The 13530-nt window shown below is 41.9% G+C and overlaps 1 protein-coding gene across 3 annotated transcripts in view; it reads left to right on the top strand.

The window, feature by feature from the left end:
* col27a1b (collagen, type XXVII, alpha 1b) overlaps positions 1 to 13530 on the top strand; it is an 84292-nt gene that overhangs the window by 36857 nt on the left and 33905 nt on the right. For all 3 annotated transcript variants that reach the window (XM_074639016.1, XM_074639015.1, XM_074639014.1), the window contains exons 8-14: positions 561 to 605; positions 5129 to 5182; positions 7737 to 7781; positions 8707 to 8760; positions 9231 to 9275; positions 11230 to 11283; positions 12850 to 12894. In XM_074639016.1, the coding sequence (XP_074495117.1) occupies positions 561 to 605; positions 5129 to 5182; positions 7737 to 7781; positions 8707 to 8760; positions 9231 to 9275; positions 11230 to 11283; positions 12850 to 12894 (342 nt within the window). The remainder of the gene's footprint in view (positions 1 to 560; positions 606 to 5128; positions 5183 to 7736; positions 7782 to 8706; positions 8761 to 9230; positions 9276 to 11229; positions 11284 to 12849; positions 12895 to 13530) is intronic.

The following is a 13530-nucleotide window of genomic DNA, read 5'->3' as shown; positions in this document are numbered from 1 at the left end:
GTCAGCTGTTAGCTCCATGCAGGGCTGAAAATACAGTAGTTTGAAGGTGATGTTTTCACAGCAATATAAAATAGATAATAGAGAGGGAATTATGACCTATTGAACTTCCGAACAAAAACCAGTATGCAAATGGTAATAAAGGATTGGATGTTGAAGTAGTATTGTGACATCCCTACCACAGAGTGCAAAACCGTGGTACCGCCAGCCGCCGTCTGACTTCAGCTGCTCCTAAAGTAGTGTTATTATGGTAAGGATGGACTCTGAGCAAAGCGGACGGCGTTACCACAGTTTTGCACTCGCCGGCTTACGCTACCGCAGTCTTGGAAAGGGAGGAATGAGCGGAGGGGATACTCAGTTGGTTGCAATCTGTTGAAATCCCACACACTGTACCTTTAATTTTCTCTTATCAAGACCGACATAGTCTCTTTCTCCAATGTGCATCATTTAGCATTGTACTTCCCTGTGACTTTGTCAGAATTTGAATAAGATACCATGGTATTTTCACTCAGACTTTATTGTTGGATGTGCAAATCTCTAACTTACTGTTTCTCTATCAACAGGGACAAAAAGGTCATCCTGGTCCTTCTGGTTTCCCGGGTGAACCTGTGAGTACTAATCTTTCTACTTCTCTGTAACCATGGCTACAGTTTGATGTATAACATACATGTTGTCTTATGCATAACATGCAATATGTAGAATGTCTTTCTCAATATCCTCGCCAGTGTCGCTCCCCTTTGGGCAACCCTGTAATAAACTCATCGGTAACTCCTATGTTTGTAATAGTAGCGCCCCATTTAAGTCAATAAGTATAACAGGAAAGTGCTAGAATGCAATTTTGAAAATGCATACAGCAAACTCCTGAGATGCGATGAATCATTAATCCTTTTATAAATCTGATCAATAGTGTCTGAGGTGAGACGGTGAGTCTTATCGCAGCTGTTAAAAACAATCATGAGCCAACCAAAAGGGAATTTCTAAAATGTGATTCCTCTGGTTCCTCTGACACAATCCCTCCTCCGTCTCTTTGAAGTATTATCACGCTGGCTAAATCCACTGCATGCTGTTTGTCTGTCTGCTGGCTGCGCTGTGTTAGCTGTACGTCAAAACTGTATGTTTACTCATCGAATAGAAGAGCCAAGAGTCTCCAGAGACAGTTCCCGTGAGACTCCGGCATGTCTTTCCATTTATAGTTACAAAACAGGAGAAAATATTAACACAGACACATCGAGGCGTTAAAAAAAAGAAGAGGTGTGGGCTGGTTGGGGATTACAGTTAGAGAGAAGAGACATTCGGGAATCTTGGCGGGAAATGGGATGGAGAGATTTTTGGCAGAGGTACAAGTGGGCTAAATAGTTTGGACACCCCTAGGTCATTCCTCCTCCTTCTCTCCCTCCTTCCTGAGTCCAGATCCTGTGTGCTATCTTTGAGAAGAATGTGCTGTGTCACAACGAAAAAAGAGAAAACTTTTCCTGTCTCCGCCAGCGCGCTCTCTCTCTTCAGACGAGGCACTCTGTTCTGTGGGAGAAATCAAATAGCACATGGTTTAACATGCACAGCAGTCAGTTGTGATTGGGCATGTAATGTATATTTTCGTTAGTGAAGTCGACTTAATTGTTTTGTAATCCAGTGAAGATAACTGGCGACACCTTGTGCCAGAAAGACATTACGTCTTGGTTACTGAAGGCACTCCTGATTGACTATTAATTGGTGGAACTTGTATATCATTTAAGTGAGTTTATAAGAGTTTTCTTATGAACAAACATGCTTATTTTCAGTGTTTCCCACCATAGTGCATTGTGTGCAACTAAGGCTTTGAATGCATTTTCTTCCTCACAAACCACATTTTTAATATTCTCAAACCCGCATTCAAATGTGTCTGAAACGACTCCCTATTTCCCATACAGCGCACCATTTTTACCCTTTGTAATTTTATTTGAGTGCGTACGTTCTGGACTATTTAGGGCCTTCACAAATTCCCACAGTAGAAAAAGAGTTTCCATGGCATGTACACTACCTTCTGTTAACAATCCAACATTTGCTGCATTTTATTGATGCGGAAATTACTCTCCACCTGTCAGTGTGATTAAGTGTCCACATCTTGATTTAGTGCTCCCTGTAAAGTAAACTATTGAGTGTCTGTTATAAAGGGAGAAGTGAATGTGTAAACGAGGGAGTCATTTTTGGACACAGTCCACGTTCACGACGGCTGGCGAGTCTTCTTCTCTGCCTTTTAACTGGTACATTTCTACGTTTCTTGGCGTGCTGCTGCCACCAACTGTCGCTCAATGGAATAGAGTGGTTTGCATGCTCAAAACATTTGCATTATCACCCTCTGCAGACAGCAGGAACGTATATGGCCTCACCTGTGTGCTCATGTACATATATGTGTGCCATTGTACTAGTAGAACATAAGATAGAAACAACTGCGTATCCAAGAGAAACCCCCAAAGAGGCCATGAGGGCCATGGCCGTTGTGCTCCTTCTTGCACCCAGAACTTGCTCCTTCTCCTCCTGCTAACAGGCACTGTATGTAAATATAGATATGAAATAATTATGAGGATGAATGTATTTTTAACAACTGTAGGCTACAGCACAACAAAGTAGGAAATAACAACAATAAACACAGTTAAAAAAGACAAAAAAGAAACAATTTACGTATACTTAGCCTACTTAAGTTATGGTAGAAGCACAAATATAAAGGAATATTGACCAAATCAACAAAATGTGTAAGTAAACAAAATCCGTCAGGCAAAACGCTTGGCTTCTGAAACGTAAATACTATATAAATATTAACTTATTATTTCCCTTTGTGCCCTCAAAAAATTGACAACATCAAAGGCCAAGTGTCCTAAAATGACGAAATTGCAGGCCTGCTACCTATGAAACTAAATTATAAGGATTTAATGTACTTGGTTAGCCGCCTTTTAATAAACCAGATAATTATTCGCCTTACCCTCTCTGAGTTTATTTTGCAATAATAACATGCCTGCTGCAAAATATATAATAATATAATTCCTTTTATTGCAACAGTGCTTCCATTACTAAAACTTTTACTACTGCTACTATGACTACTGTTTCTCTGTGGCCACTTACAAGATTTCTCATATCATTTTTAATAATGCATTAACATTTTGATCTTTAACAACACATTCATTATCTGGTTTTGTGCAGAAACATAACTGTCGCCAGTGTATAATGACTGTGGTGAGCTTCCAGCTTTCACTGTATGGACAGCCTGTAATTTCTTGCATGCCTTCACTAACGAACTAATCCTGTTTTACTCTTCCCATACATACAGAATTAAACATTCCTCTCTCATTTGGTTTGGTCTCACCGCAAGGAAGGAATGACTCATGCATTATACCGTGCGTTGATGGGGATAAACATATTAAGGCAAAACTGTGCTCACAGTAGTCTTAACAGCATGTGGCTCGACCCCATTATAATAGCTCTTAGTGTCGGATTAACCGAATGGTTTGAGTGGTAACGTCTACAGTGGCGCCTCTTTCCTGAGGCAGCACTGACTCGACTAAACAAAAGGTCTTTATTGAAAAGCTGAGAGATGTAAATTCTTCTATACTTCATAAATAAAGTGCTTGTTTTTTCCATTTTTATACCGTCTTTCTTAACTTCTTATTATTGCAATCAGTGGGGCTCCAACAGAAACCATGTGTGCATAAAAGAACCCTTTTTTTCCTACAGATTACACTTTTTAGTAACACTTTATTGAGTTTACACAAGAAAAAAAAGCTACAAGTTTATCAAATGCCAAGGTGTGCGTCTCTTTTGTCTGACGTCCAGTGTTCTTTTTCTTTTCAATTCAGTTATAATTTGTTTGAAAACCGCATCACTAGAGATGGTGACTTGATGAAGGAGCACTGCACACCTTGTCTTCCATATTTTTGTTACAATCGTACATATTATCATCCAATATAATTCTTGCTGCAACTTGGGCAGATTTTCTAGAAAAAAAAACCAAACATCACTGCATTATAGTTCACATTAATATTAAAACCAACACCTGCCATTTTTTCCCCATACACCTCTAGACCTCTGGCACTCCAGAATTAAGCGTTCAATAGTTTCATCACAAAAATATCAAAAGGGCACTCTTTCGTTTTAACAAAGCAACTCCACTTAATCCACCGAATATGATTAAGGAAAGTTATTTTTATAAAATCACTACTGTATATCCTGACAGTAGTGCATGAGACAGGTAATCTGAAAAAAATCATGTGCCTCTGTGTCCTCCGCTGCTCCTAATGACATCTGCAGGATTTCACAGACCGGAGGAAAACCAGCAGTAAGACCTGAGCTGGAGCCTTGCCGTTTCTGAGCAGCTGTCAATCACTCGCGAACTCCGACCAAACGGTCAAACTAGGCAGTGCTGATCAAATATGAATCAATATTATGTTACTGTAATGCCTATTTCTCACCTCAAATGTTTTCAGAAACTTCTTGTAGTGTACTGTTAAACTGTAAAATTCGAAAGTTTTTGACCCGGCAGCTACGTTGAGATCAGTTGAGGAAATACCAAGCACCGCCCACCAGCCGGAGCACAGCCAATAGGAACGCTCTCTCTCTCTGAAATGACCTGTGATTGGCCAAAGTCTCCCGTCAGGTGCTCGATTTTTTAAAGCCTGAAAACAGAGCCATGAGGAGGTGCAGAAGTCTAGTTTTCTCTCAGAACACTTGAATTACAATATCCTGAGAGGTTATTATGGACTTTTTGCCAAATGATGCCAAAAAACTGTTGCCTACTGAAGCTTTAAGTGTGCAACATTTGTCACATGATCACTATGGACGAGTTTGTACGGTACTGAGTTTCTTGGACGTCCTTTTTCCTTAGTCCAACTCAGTGCTTCTCTGATCCACATCGCCTTTCTTTTAAGACCGGATGCAATGTTTTTGCAGAAGGATATCTTTAGTTTTATACTCAGATCTATGGCACCAAGACCTCCGTCTTTTTTACCTTTGTACAATAAGTTCCCTTTTCCTCCTACAGATTACTGCATCCCTCCCTCCCTCCATCCTTCAATGGTTTCTCCCTTCCTTTTCCCTCTTTTAGTCTCCTGCCCTTCTCTTGTGCTGATTTCTCTTCTGTCTGTCTCTCTCTCTCTTTCCACAGGGTGAACGGGGAGATGATGGAAGCCTCGGGGCCAAAGGCTATCCTGGCAGGCAGGTGCAGTAAATCTAGTGTTGCGGTGCTGGTTGAGCAGGGCCACACACACACACACACACGCACACACACACACGCACACACCGACACTGAGACACACACAAAATAATAAATTGAGGCTCTTTAACCTTTTTTGAAAATATTTTTAAATCACATTTCAGCTAGTAAGTTTTTGTTCATTGTCAGAATGATGAATAAAAGGGGAATTATTAGGGAAACACAGAATCATTGTACGTTTTCTGCAGCTATAAAATAATCCAATTCAAAGATATTGGAAGAATCTGAGCCGTCGGCGTCTCAATCTCATTTGGTAAATCCAAATAAAAAGTTTGTTGCGGCTATGAAAGAGGGAAAAAAGGCTCTAAGCTGTTAAGAAGCACCTTTCAGTGGAGTTTCAGCGACGGATGCCCCCGGTCTAGCGAGGAAATAAAATGTCAAAGGGTTTCCATAGTAAGCACCGCTCCGAAGAAAGAAAAGGTAATAAAAGTGTGATTAACGCCACAGCTCCTCGGGTACAAATAAGCTTCCTCTGTCCTTCCAAACTGTGATCATCATTCCTTTCTCCACTTCGAGGAATAGTGTTTAATTTAAGAAGTCAAAGCTGTGGAGTTTCTCTGCATTAAAAACATGTGTCCTATTAAATTTAAGTAAACGTAAACTCCATAAATAGCTGCACAGCTCAGTTGCCCACTCCTGAATGTTTATGATAAGGTGGAGACCAGGCACGGGTCTGGGTGTTTGCCTCTGTGTTTTAGTGCACTCACTATGTCACAGCACTCTGATCCCTGTAGACACTTAGTTGTGTGTGATGGATTAGGTTTTAGCACCCCCTACCATCTGAGGGCTGTGAATCACCAGGGCTGAGTTTATGTCATGGCGTTGTACTTTGCTGTGGGGAGTTTCTCCTGAGCTGAGAGTTGATCTCTAAAGTTGCAGGGGGGAGATTTTCTGCACTGGTGGATTTGCTGGCAGTGTCTCTGGGAAATTAATGGATGTAATTAGTGGATGTTGCTTAAAGGCAGAACGAGAAGAATTTTCCTAAAAAAAAAACAAAACTATGTATAGACGCATATGAAAATAACCCCTCTCAATCATCGCTTACGACCCACTAGAAGTGTGTGGTGGTGTCTGTATCTGCAGAGACCCTGCAGCTCTCTCTGCCTGTGTTTTCTTAATTTGCTGTGTTTGGGATGTTCCTGGGTGTCGGCCTCCATTTAAAAACATGGCGACCAGGTGCCAGATCGTAAGCATGCATCCAAGAAGAAGCTATAATGGCAGACACTGTGCAGAATTAACGTGTGAGGTAAAATGGCAAGCGGACAAAGTAAGTTCTAGAACGAGAGTGAGCACCCTAACCCTAACTGCGGTCAGTAGAGGCGCCTTGATATTACTTGAAGTGACAAATAGTGAATGGAGTGCCCTCCTAATCAGTGAACAGAATATGAAACTCGTTATTATAAGACAAAATGACGACAATAAGTCAAGACAAAGCTAGGTCATGTAGGCCTGTGTGCACGGCGGCGACACGACAAGATCAGTCTTTTCGATTAAAACCCTGCAAACATCACAGGCAAAGACCCGGTATGAATTTGGTGTTCTAACAGAATTACTGGTGGATGACTCTCAGTGATGTTATGTACTGATTTAGCAGGATGTGACCATTGTATCATAAATTACAGCACCCTCGTTCTTAGGAACACCCTGATATTACATTTACATTTAAGCTTGGGGTTCCTGAGGCCCCTGGCCAGGCCATTGGCGGTCAGGGGGCGTGCGCTTCTGTTGTCGTTGAGCCGGGCAGGAGAGGCCAACTTTGAATGTGTGTTTACAAACTGCAACCGACTAATTCTACTCATTCTGCCTTTAAGTATTGACACTGCAAATGCCAAGAGGCTAATTAGAATTGCAAATGCAAAAATCTGGATAAAGTCGCTTATCATCAAGTAGTGAGATTTTTTCATTTTGTTCGATACATCATAACATTTTTCTTTTTTTTCCCACTTAAAGGGATAGTTTGGGTGTTTTGAAGTGGGGTTGTATGAGGTACTTATCCATAGTCAGTGTGTTACTTATAGTTGATGATGCCCCCAGTTTAGAGAAACAGACTGACACGGGAGCAAAGCGATGTACTGCTGTGGACGGAGCCGGCAGCCAAACGTATTTTAGACCCCTAAAAGAAAGGCTCACTTAAAAAAAATCAATATCAGTATATAAGTGTACGCTATATTTAAAATATTTTCACCGCTTTACCTTGCCATTAGACAACCCTTTCCGACCGAGGGACGAGCGGTAGACCAGCAACCCCTGTGTTCTGTAGGGTAACATTACTGTTTTTTTCAATGGAGTCTGGTGGCTTTGCGGAGAGCATAGATAGATAAAACGGCTTCAAACTGGGGGTGCGCCGACCGCCATCTACTGTAGATAATACACGGACTATGGATAAGTACCTCATACAAACCCACTTCCAAACACCCAAACTACCCCTTTAAGTACTTTCACAGCGACACAAATTAAGTTTGTAACCACAGAAATCTGTTTTGTCTTGTGTTACATTTAGGGTTTACCCGGACCTGTAGGGAAAATGGGGCCAAAAGGAGTCAGGGTAAGTAGATGTTGGAAAAATGACAGCTTTAGCATGGATTTGGTTATTAAGCTCTTTAAGGCAGTATGTTTGGTAATAAAAACTAAATAGTGTATACTGTATCTCACACTGCTAGGTGTTTAAAGCAGAACAAATTCCTCTGTTTACTTGTATTTCATGTTCTTGTCATGAACCTCCTCTCAGCTTTCCCCTGAAGGCCACATGACTCTCCTCTGTGTAGTAAAGCTTCTGAACTCTCACTTTCTTCAACGAACTGTAAAATGCCTGCTAAATGAATTACCTAACCAGTGCGGGTACATAAAAAGGCCAATGTCATAAACGCCACTCTTCTGCCCTTGTGAACTCCGTGATGATAACGACAGATGGTTTTGTTAGTGTATTTAAAGTGCTGTAGGAGCAATTAACTGTGGCTTCCTTTAAATCCCCGTCCGTGCTTTGCTGTTCTTGTTAATGTTAGCCAAATATCATAAAACTATATTGCTCTGCCGCCGAGCATAACCGTAATGCATTCAGACGTTTCTTCTCATTAAATGTCCTTGTGTAATTTGTGTGTCTCTGCCCTTTTTTTTGCCACTGTTTCCTCTTCTTCCACCGAGCAGGTTTGGCAGCGAGTTTCTTCAGAGATCCCTGATGTGAGGGTATGTGCCCTTGGACTACATCGTGGAAGCCAGCACCATGCAGTCCATGGGCATATACACTTGCCTCAAGGCTTGGCTCTACGCGACCACTCCACCGTAGCAAAAAAGAGCCTGCGGTGCTGTAACAGATCAAAGCTGAAGCCTTTGTAGAGATTTCATTTTTTTTTAGATGCTTGCTTCACAATGTCCATCATGTCTGCTCAGTCTCATTGTCCACCTTCTTTTGCTTTTCCATCTATCTTTGCCTTTTTCTGTTCCTCCACTCCATCTTTTATTCATCTCTCTAGGGTCACATTGGCATCCCTGGGCTTTTTGGCCTTCTTGGTCCTGATGGCGAGAGAGTGAGTATTAGTGGCTGTGAGAGTAAACGCCTACTGGGTTGCATTTTATGACGAAATAGATTTGATTCTTGAAATACTGTAACCAAATCACTATTATAAGCCCAAAGTAGTGCAAGCTCCCTTAAACAACAAGACAACCTACACCCCAACCTCTTTACTGTCATGTAAGATTTAAATGTACAAAGCCACTAAATGGACTTGTTGTTGCCAAGATCAATATTTTCATTTTTTTCCCACAAGAAAATCCAAGAAAATAAAAGTTATATATCTCAATTTTTACTCCATGCAACTCTTTTGTTTTCTCTCGTATAAGGAGCATCGTAGCCTCACACTGCTGCTAGTGTGGCTAAAGGCTTTTACAGTTGTCTTATCTAATAATATCTATGTTTTTTTTCATTATCCTTTAGCTCCTTATCCATTTTTCTCTCTCTTTGTCTCTCAACTGTGTTTTCTTTCTTTCCTGTTTCCAGGGAATTCCTGGCGTTCATGGGAAGAAGGGCAAGATGGGTAGGCCGGTAAAGTTTTCTCTCAACATACTTCTCAGAGAACATTTTTTAATGCAGCCTCACGGAAGTGAGGGCGTTTTGTCTTGATCTATGGACTCTCACTATAGTGCAGAGCTACTTTAAAGTGTATTAAATGAGCATTACTCTGACAGAGACTCTGGTTCAGCGTGAAGCCCCTCTTGGCCTTAAGTCGTAAATCTCCGAAGAAAAGTTGTGGTAGCTTCCACACTGGCACAGTGATGCTAGGGATTACTATAGGGATTGTTATAAGGGGACAAATATGCACCCTAAATAGTGTAACTGAATGTATTAAAACACAAATGTTCATGTGTCAGCAGATTAAATTCTCAGTCAGATCCCTTTTTTATAAATCAGATATTCCTGGCGTCATATTAAAGTCAGTGACTACTCATGTATAAATCTTATATGATTAATCTTCTCTGGCTGAATTTGATTAGGAAACACTGTACGTTTATAGACTGTGCTTATTACTGTGTTTTTGTTGTTGTTGCATGAGACTGATATGATAATGTGATGTGTCAGTTGTGGGTTTGGCTCTCCGGAGTCTCTACCCACAGATCAGGGAAGTCTATCGTCATTGGCGCCTGGATGTAAATTCCCCATCCGTCCAGGCTTACATGGAAAATACTAATACTGCACATAACCGCTGCTGTTTTCCCAGGCCCAGTCTGGACTGGTTGTACATGTTCTTTTTGATATTATTATGCAGTAGCGGTCAGCGACATAGACCGAGGCCAAGAAAATACGCTCGTAATAGCCAAGTCATGAGCAAGCCATTTCCCTTCCTCTGCGGTGAAAAGTGAGGTCAGGGGTTTTTATGCAAGATGTGTTTTTTTCTGTCCTGAGTCAGCAGTAATGCAGTTTAACAAAATCTGGAAAGTCACATAAGAGAAGGAGATGACATGTTTGATCCACATGTCCCAAAGCCCAAAACAATGTGAACCACAATAAAGCAAATGCTGAAATATATGTGCATTTTACGGTGTTTAAAAGCTTCCTCCTGTTTTAACCTTATAGATGGAAAGTAGTTATCTAATCAGTGCTATAGTTTTTACATAGAATGGCATGATTTCCATCGGAACGATCTCATAATGAAAAGGGTCTCGCCAGCCTCGCTGAAAGTTGTTGTCAATACGAGAACAAAGACTTGCATGTGTTTCTGATCAAGTCGGTTGCGATTTTTGTAAAACGGCAAATTTTTCCACATTTCCTGTGGGCTTCATGTTGCACCAATTACTGCTCATTACTCTGTCCGCATTTGCCTAATGTTGTAAATCAGCAGTCTGCCTCACAAACAATCCTATCTCTGCCATCTTCTTGAGGTCTTCATGCTTTCATTCGATCCGTTTCTTCTCCGTCTGAGAACCGAGAGATCTCTGTGCTATCCTCATTCATTTCCCATTAATCTAACCACTGTAGGCGAGTGCTGAGCCGTGATGTGCGGTCGGATGCATGTTGACCGTGGCACCCTGACAAGCACACGTTGAGCATGTGGCCTCGCGGCTGCATCACTCCTCTTGTTCTGCCTCTATAATGGAATTACGAGCACCAAGCAAAAAAAAAAAAAAGGACGCAGTCATCAGTTTCTGGGGCCAAGCAGCTTTATTCTGCCGTTTAGGCAAGTCCTGGGGGTTTGGTTCGCGGGCTGCAGAGCGCGTGTACACACACAGGTCGCTCGGAAACGCTCAGCCGTGGAATTTCCTGCCGGTCTCCCAGGAATGAAGCGCTGGGAGCGCATTTGAGGGGATTTGCTTGGCTTTACTCTGCAAACTTCTGTTTTGGGAAACACTTTGTTGATCCCCTGTGCATGGTGTGATAACTCCACTGACAAACCATGTGATATCTAAATAAATTCCAAGTGTTTTGACAGTATGAGCACGATAAAGCCACTCAATTTCCCCCCCTCTGGTTACATGACCATCCTGTTTGTTTGTGTGCGCAGGGGTTTCCTGGTGACTTTGGAGAGAGGGGACCTCCTGGCCCTGATGGGAACCCAGTAAGTGAAATTATGTAGATGAATGCACCATTGACTCACTCTTGGCTGTGTGAAAATCTCCATATCTGATCCTGGAGTCCACACAATTACACCTGACTGAGATGTCAACATATTTCAGACTTAAAGGGATAGTTTGGGTGTTTTGAAGTGGGGTTGTATGAGGTACTTATCCATATAGTCAGTGTGTTACCTACAGTAGATGACAGTCAGCACGCCCCCAGTTTGGAGAAACAGACAGCAGTATCAGCACAGGAGTAAAGCAATGTATTGGTGTGGACGGGGCTGGCAGCAAAACATATTTTAGCCACCTAAAAGAAAGGCCCACTTAAAAAAAAATCAATATCAGTTTAAATATACGCTATATTTAGAATATTTTCATCGGTTTACCTTGCTGTCAGACAGCCCTTTCGGACTGGGAAATGAAGCTGTTGTATCCATCTATGCTTTCTCCAAAGCCACCAGACTGTAATTTTACTTCGCACAGCACTGGGGTTGCTGGTCTATTGCTGCCTCAATAGGTTAGTTTGTTTGTGCTATACACAACAATAATGTTCTATGAGGTAGAATTACAGTTTTTTTCAATGGAGTCTGGTTGTTTTGGCAGGAGCATAGATAACGGCTTCAGTTCCCTGTTGGAAACACAGACTGTATAGCTGTCTCACGGCATGTAAACTGGCGAAAATATTGTAAATAAAGCGTGCAATTAAACTAATATTGATTTTTTTCGGTGGCTAAAATACGTTTTGCTGCCGGCTCCGTCCACAGCACTGACTACGGATAGGTACCTCATACAACCCCACTTAAAAACACTCAAACTGTCCCTTTTAATGTAGAACATTTCATATAAAAATGCAGCACAGTGTGCTTTACAAGAAATTAAAAACACTCATGTAAAAGCAGTCATTAAATACTGGCATATTGTTTTACAGCAAGAACATTTTGTTCCTGCACAAAACTGACTGTGAGGCAAGTCTGTGCAGTCATTCAGTAACTCACCCCATCATAATCCATACTGATATCTACGAGGGCAGCATCAGCACTTTCACTCGCCTCTCCTCTTTCTTTAGTTTGACCCTCACTGCCCGTGATTGACAGGGTAAGTGTTAGACTCTGATTGGCTGACCTCTGAGAGCCTCCTCCAGGCCTCATTTCCTCCTGCCTCCAGAGGGAGGACGGAGCTGTTCCATTTGGCTGAATTCATCTCCTTTCATTCGTAGAGGAAGAGAGGAGTGCGACAGGAAGGCCACACTGGGCTGTGTGTCATCCACCCCTCCACTGGATGTGTAGCTTGGAAAGGATGTAGGCATGGCATGTGGCCGTGGGGTAGATCATTTGGAACAAGCCTCTCTGTGTGTCAAGCGCCAAGTGCTCACTCGCTATGCTAAAACGAGAGCAGAAATACATAACTCAGGTTATCGATAGAGGATAGAAATTAGTAAACAAACAAAATATAGAAACATGCTTTCATGTGTATCCTCCCCCTACAGATCTACACCTCCTATCTGACTGCGATTGTGTTGCATCTTTTCTTTATCTCTCGTTCTTTGTCCTCTTTCTTCCTCTTAGGGTGAGCTGGGATCTCCTGGTCCGTGTGGAGTCTCTGGTCTTATTGTGAGTGTTGTTGAATCCTTCTCACTGATTTTAGAACTTTATGTTTTGGGATTTTAAACACTTTGGTGCCTTGTTTTTTTATATATTTTCTTTTCTGTCTCTTTTAGTCCGTCTTTGTCTTTTCTTTCTTCTCGAAAGCAGCGTGTTATATGGTTTTGAAAACTGCTTTATGAAATTTTATACCACTATTCTTCTATCTCTTCCACATCTTCCTATTGAGACATTCAGCTCAGAAAGTAGATGTCTGTTGTGTATTATGAGCACCGGTCCTTAAGACTTAAAGGGGACATATCATGCTCATTTTCAGGTTCATACTTCGTATTTTGGGTTTGTACTAGAACATGCTTACTTTGATCTTAACTGTTGGATGGCTGTTTGTCCGGCCTCTTCGGTGGAGCTTTTCGCTTCGAGGCCGCAGGTTTCCACCTGGCGCCGCTGTGACCGCTCTGTCCACCGCACGGCGATTGTCTCATTAACGTTACGGTTCCCTTATAGCATTGGGTTTAAATCTGAAATATTGCCACATTGCTTTCGCTTTGACACCAAATCCTCCGCCATCATCTTGTCTGCCAACTTTCTCTCGTCCCGTGTGTGTAATCGGACTCCTGCTACTCTGTGCTGAGACACTCTGTATGG

Source organism: Sebastes fasciatus, chromosome 6, assembly GCF_043250625.1.
Source record: "Sebastes fasciatus isolate fSebFas1 chromosome 6, fSebFas1.pri, whole genome shotgun sequence".
NCBI lineage: Eukaryota > Metazoa > Chordata > Actinopteri > Perciformes > Sebastidae > Sebastes > Sebastes fasciatus.
Note: the sequence above shows the minus strand (reverse complement) of the source record. Positions and strands in the feature narration are given on the sequence as shown.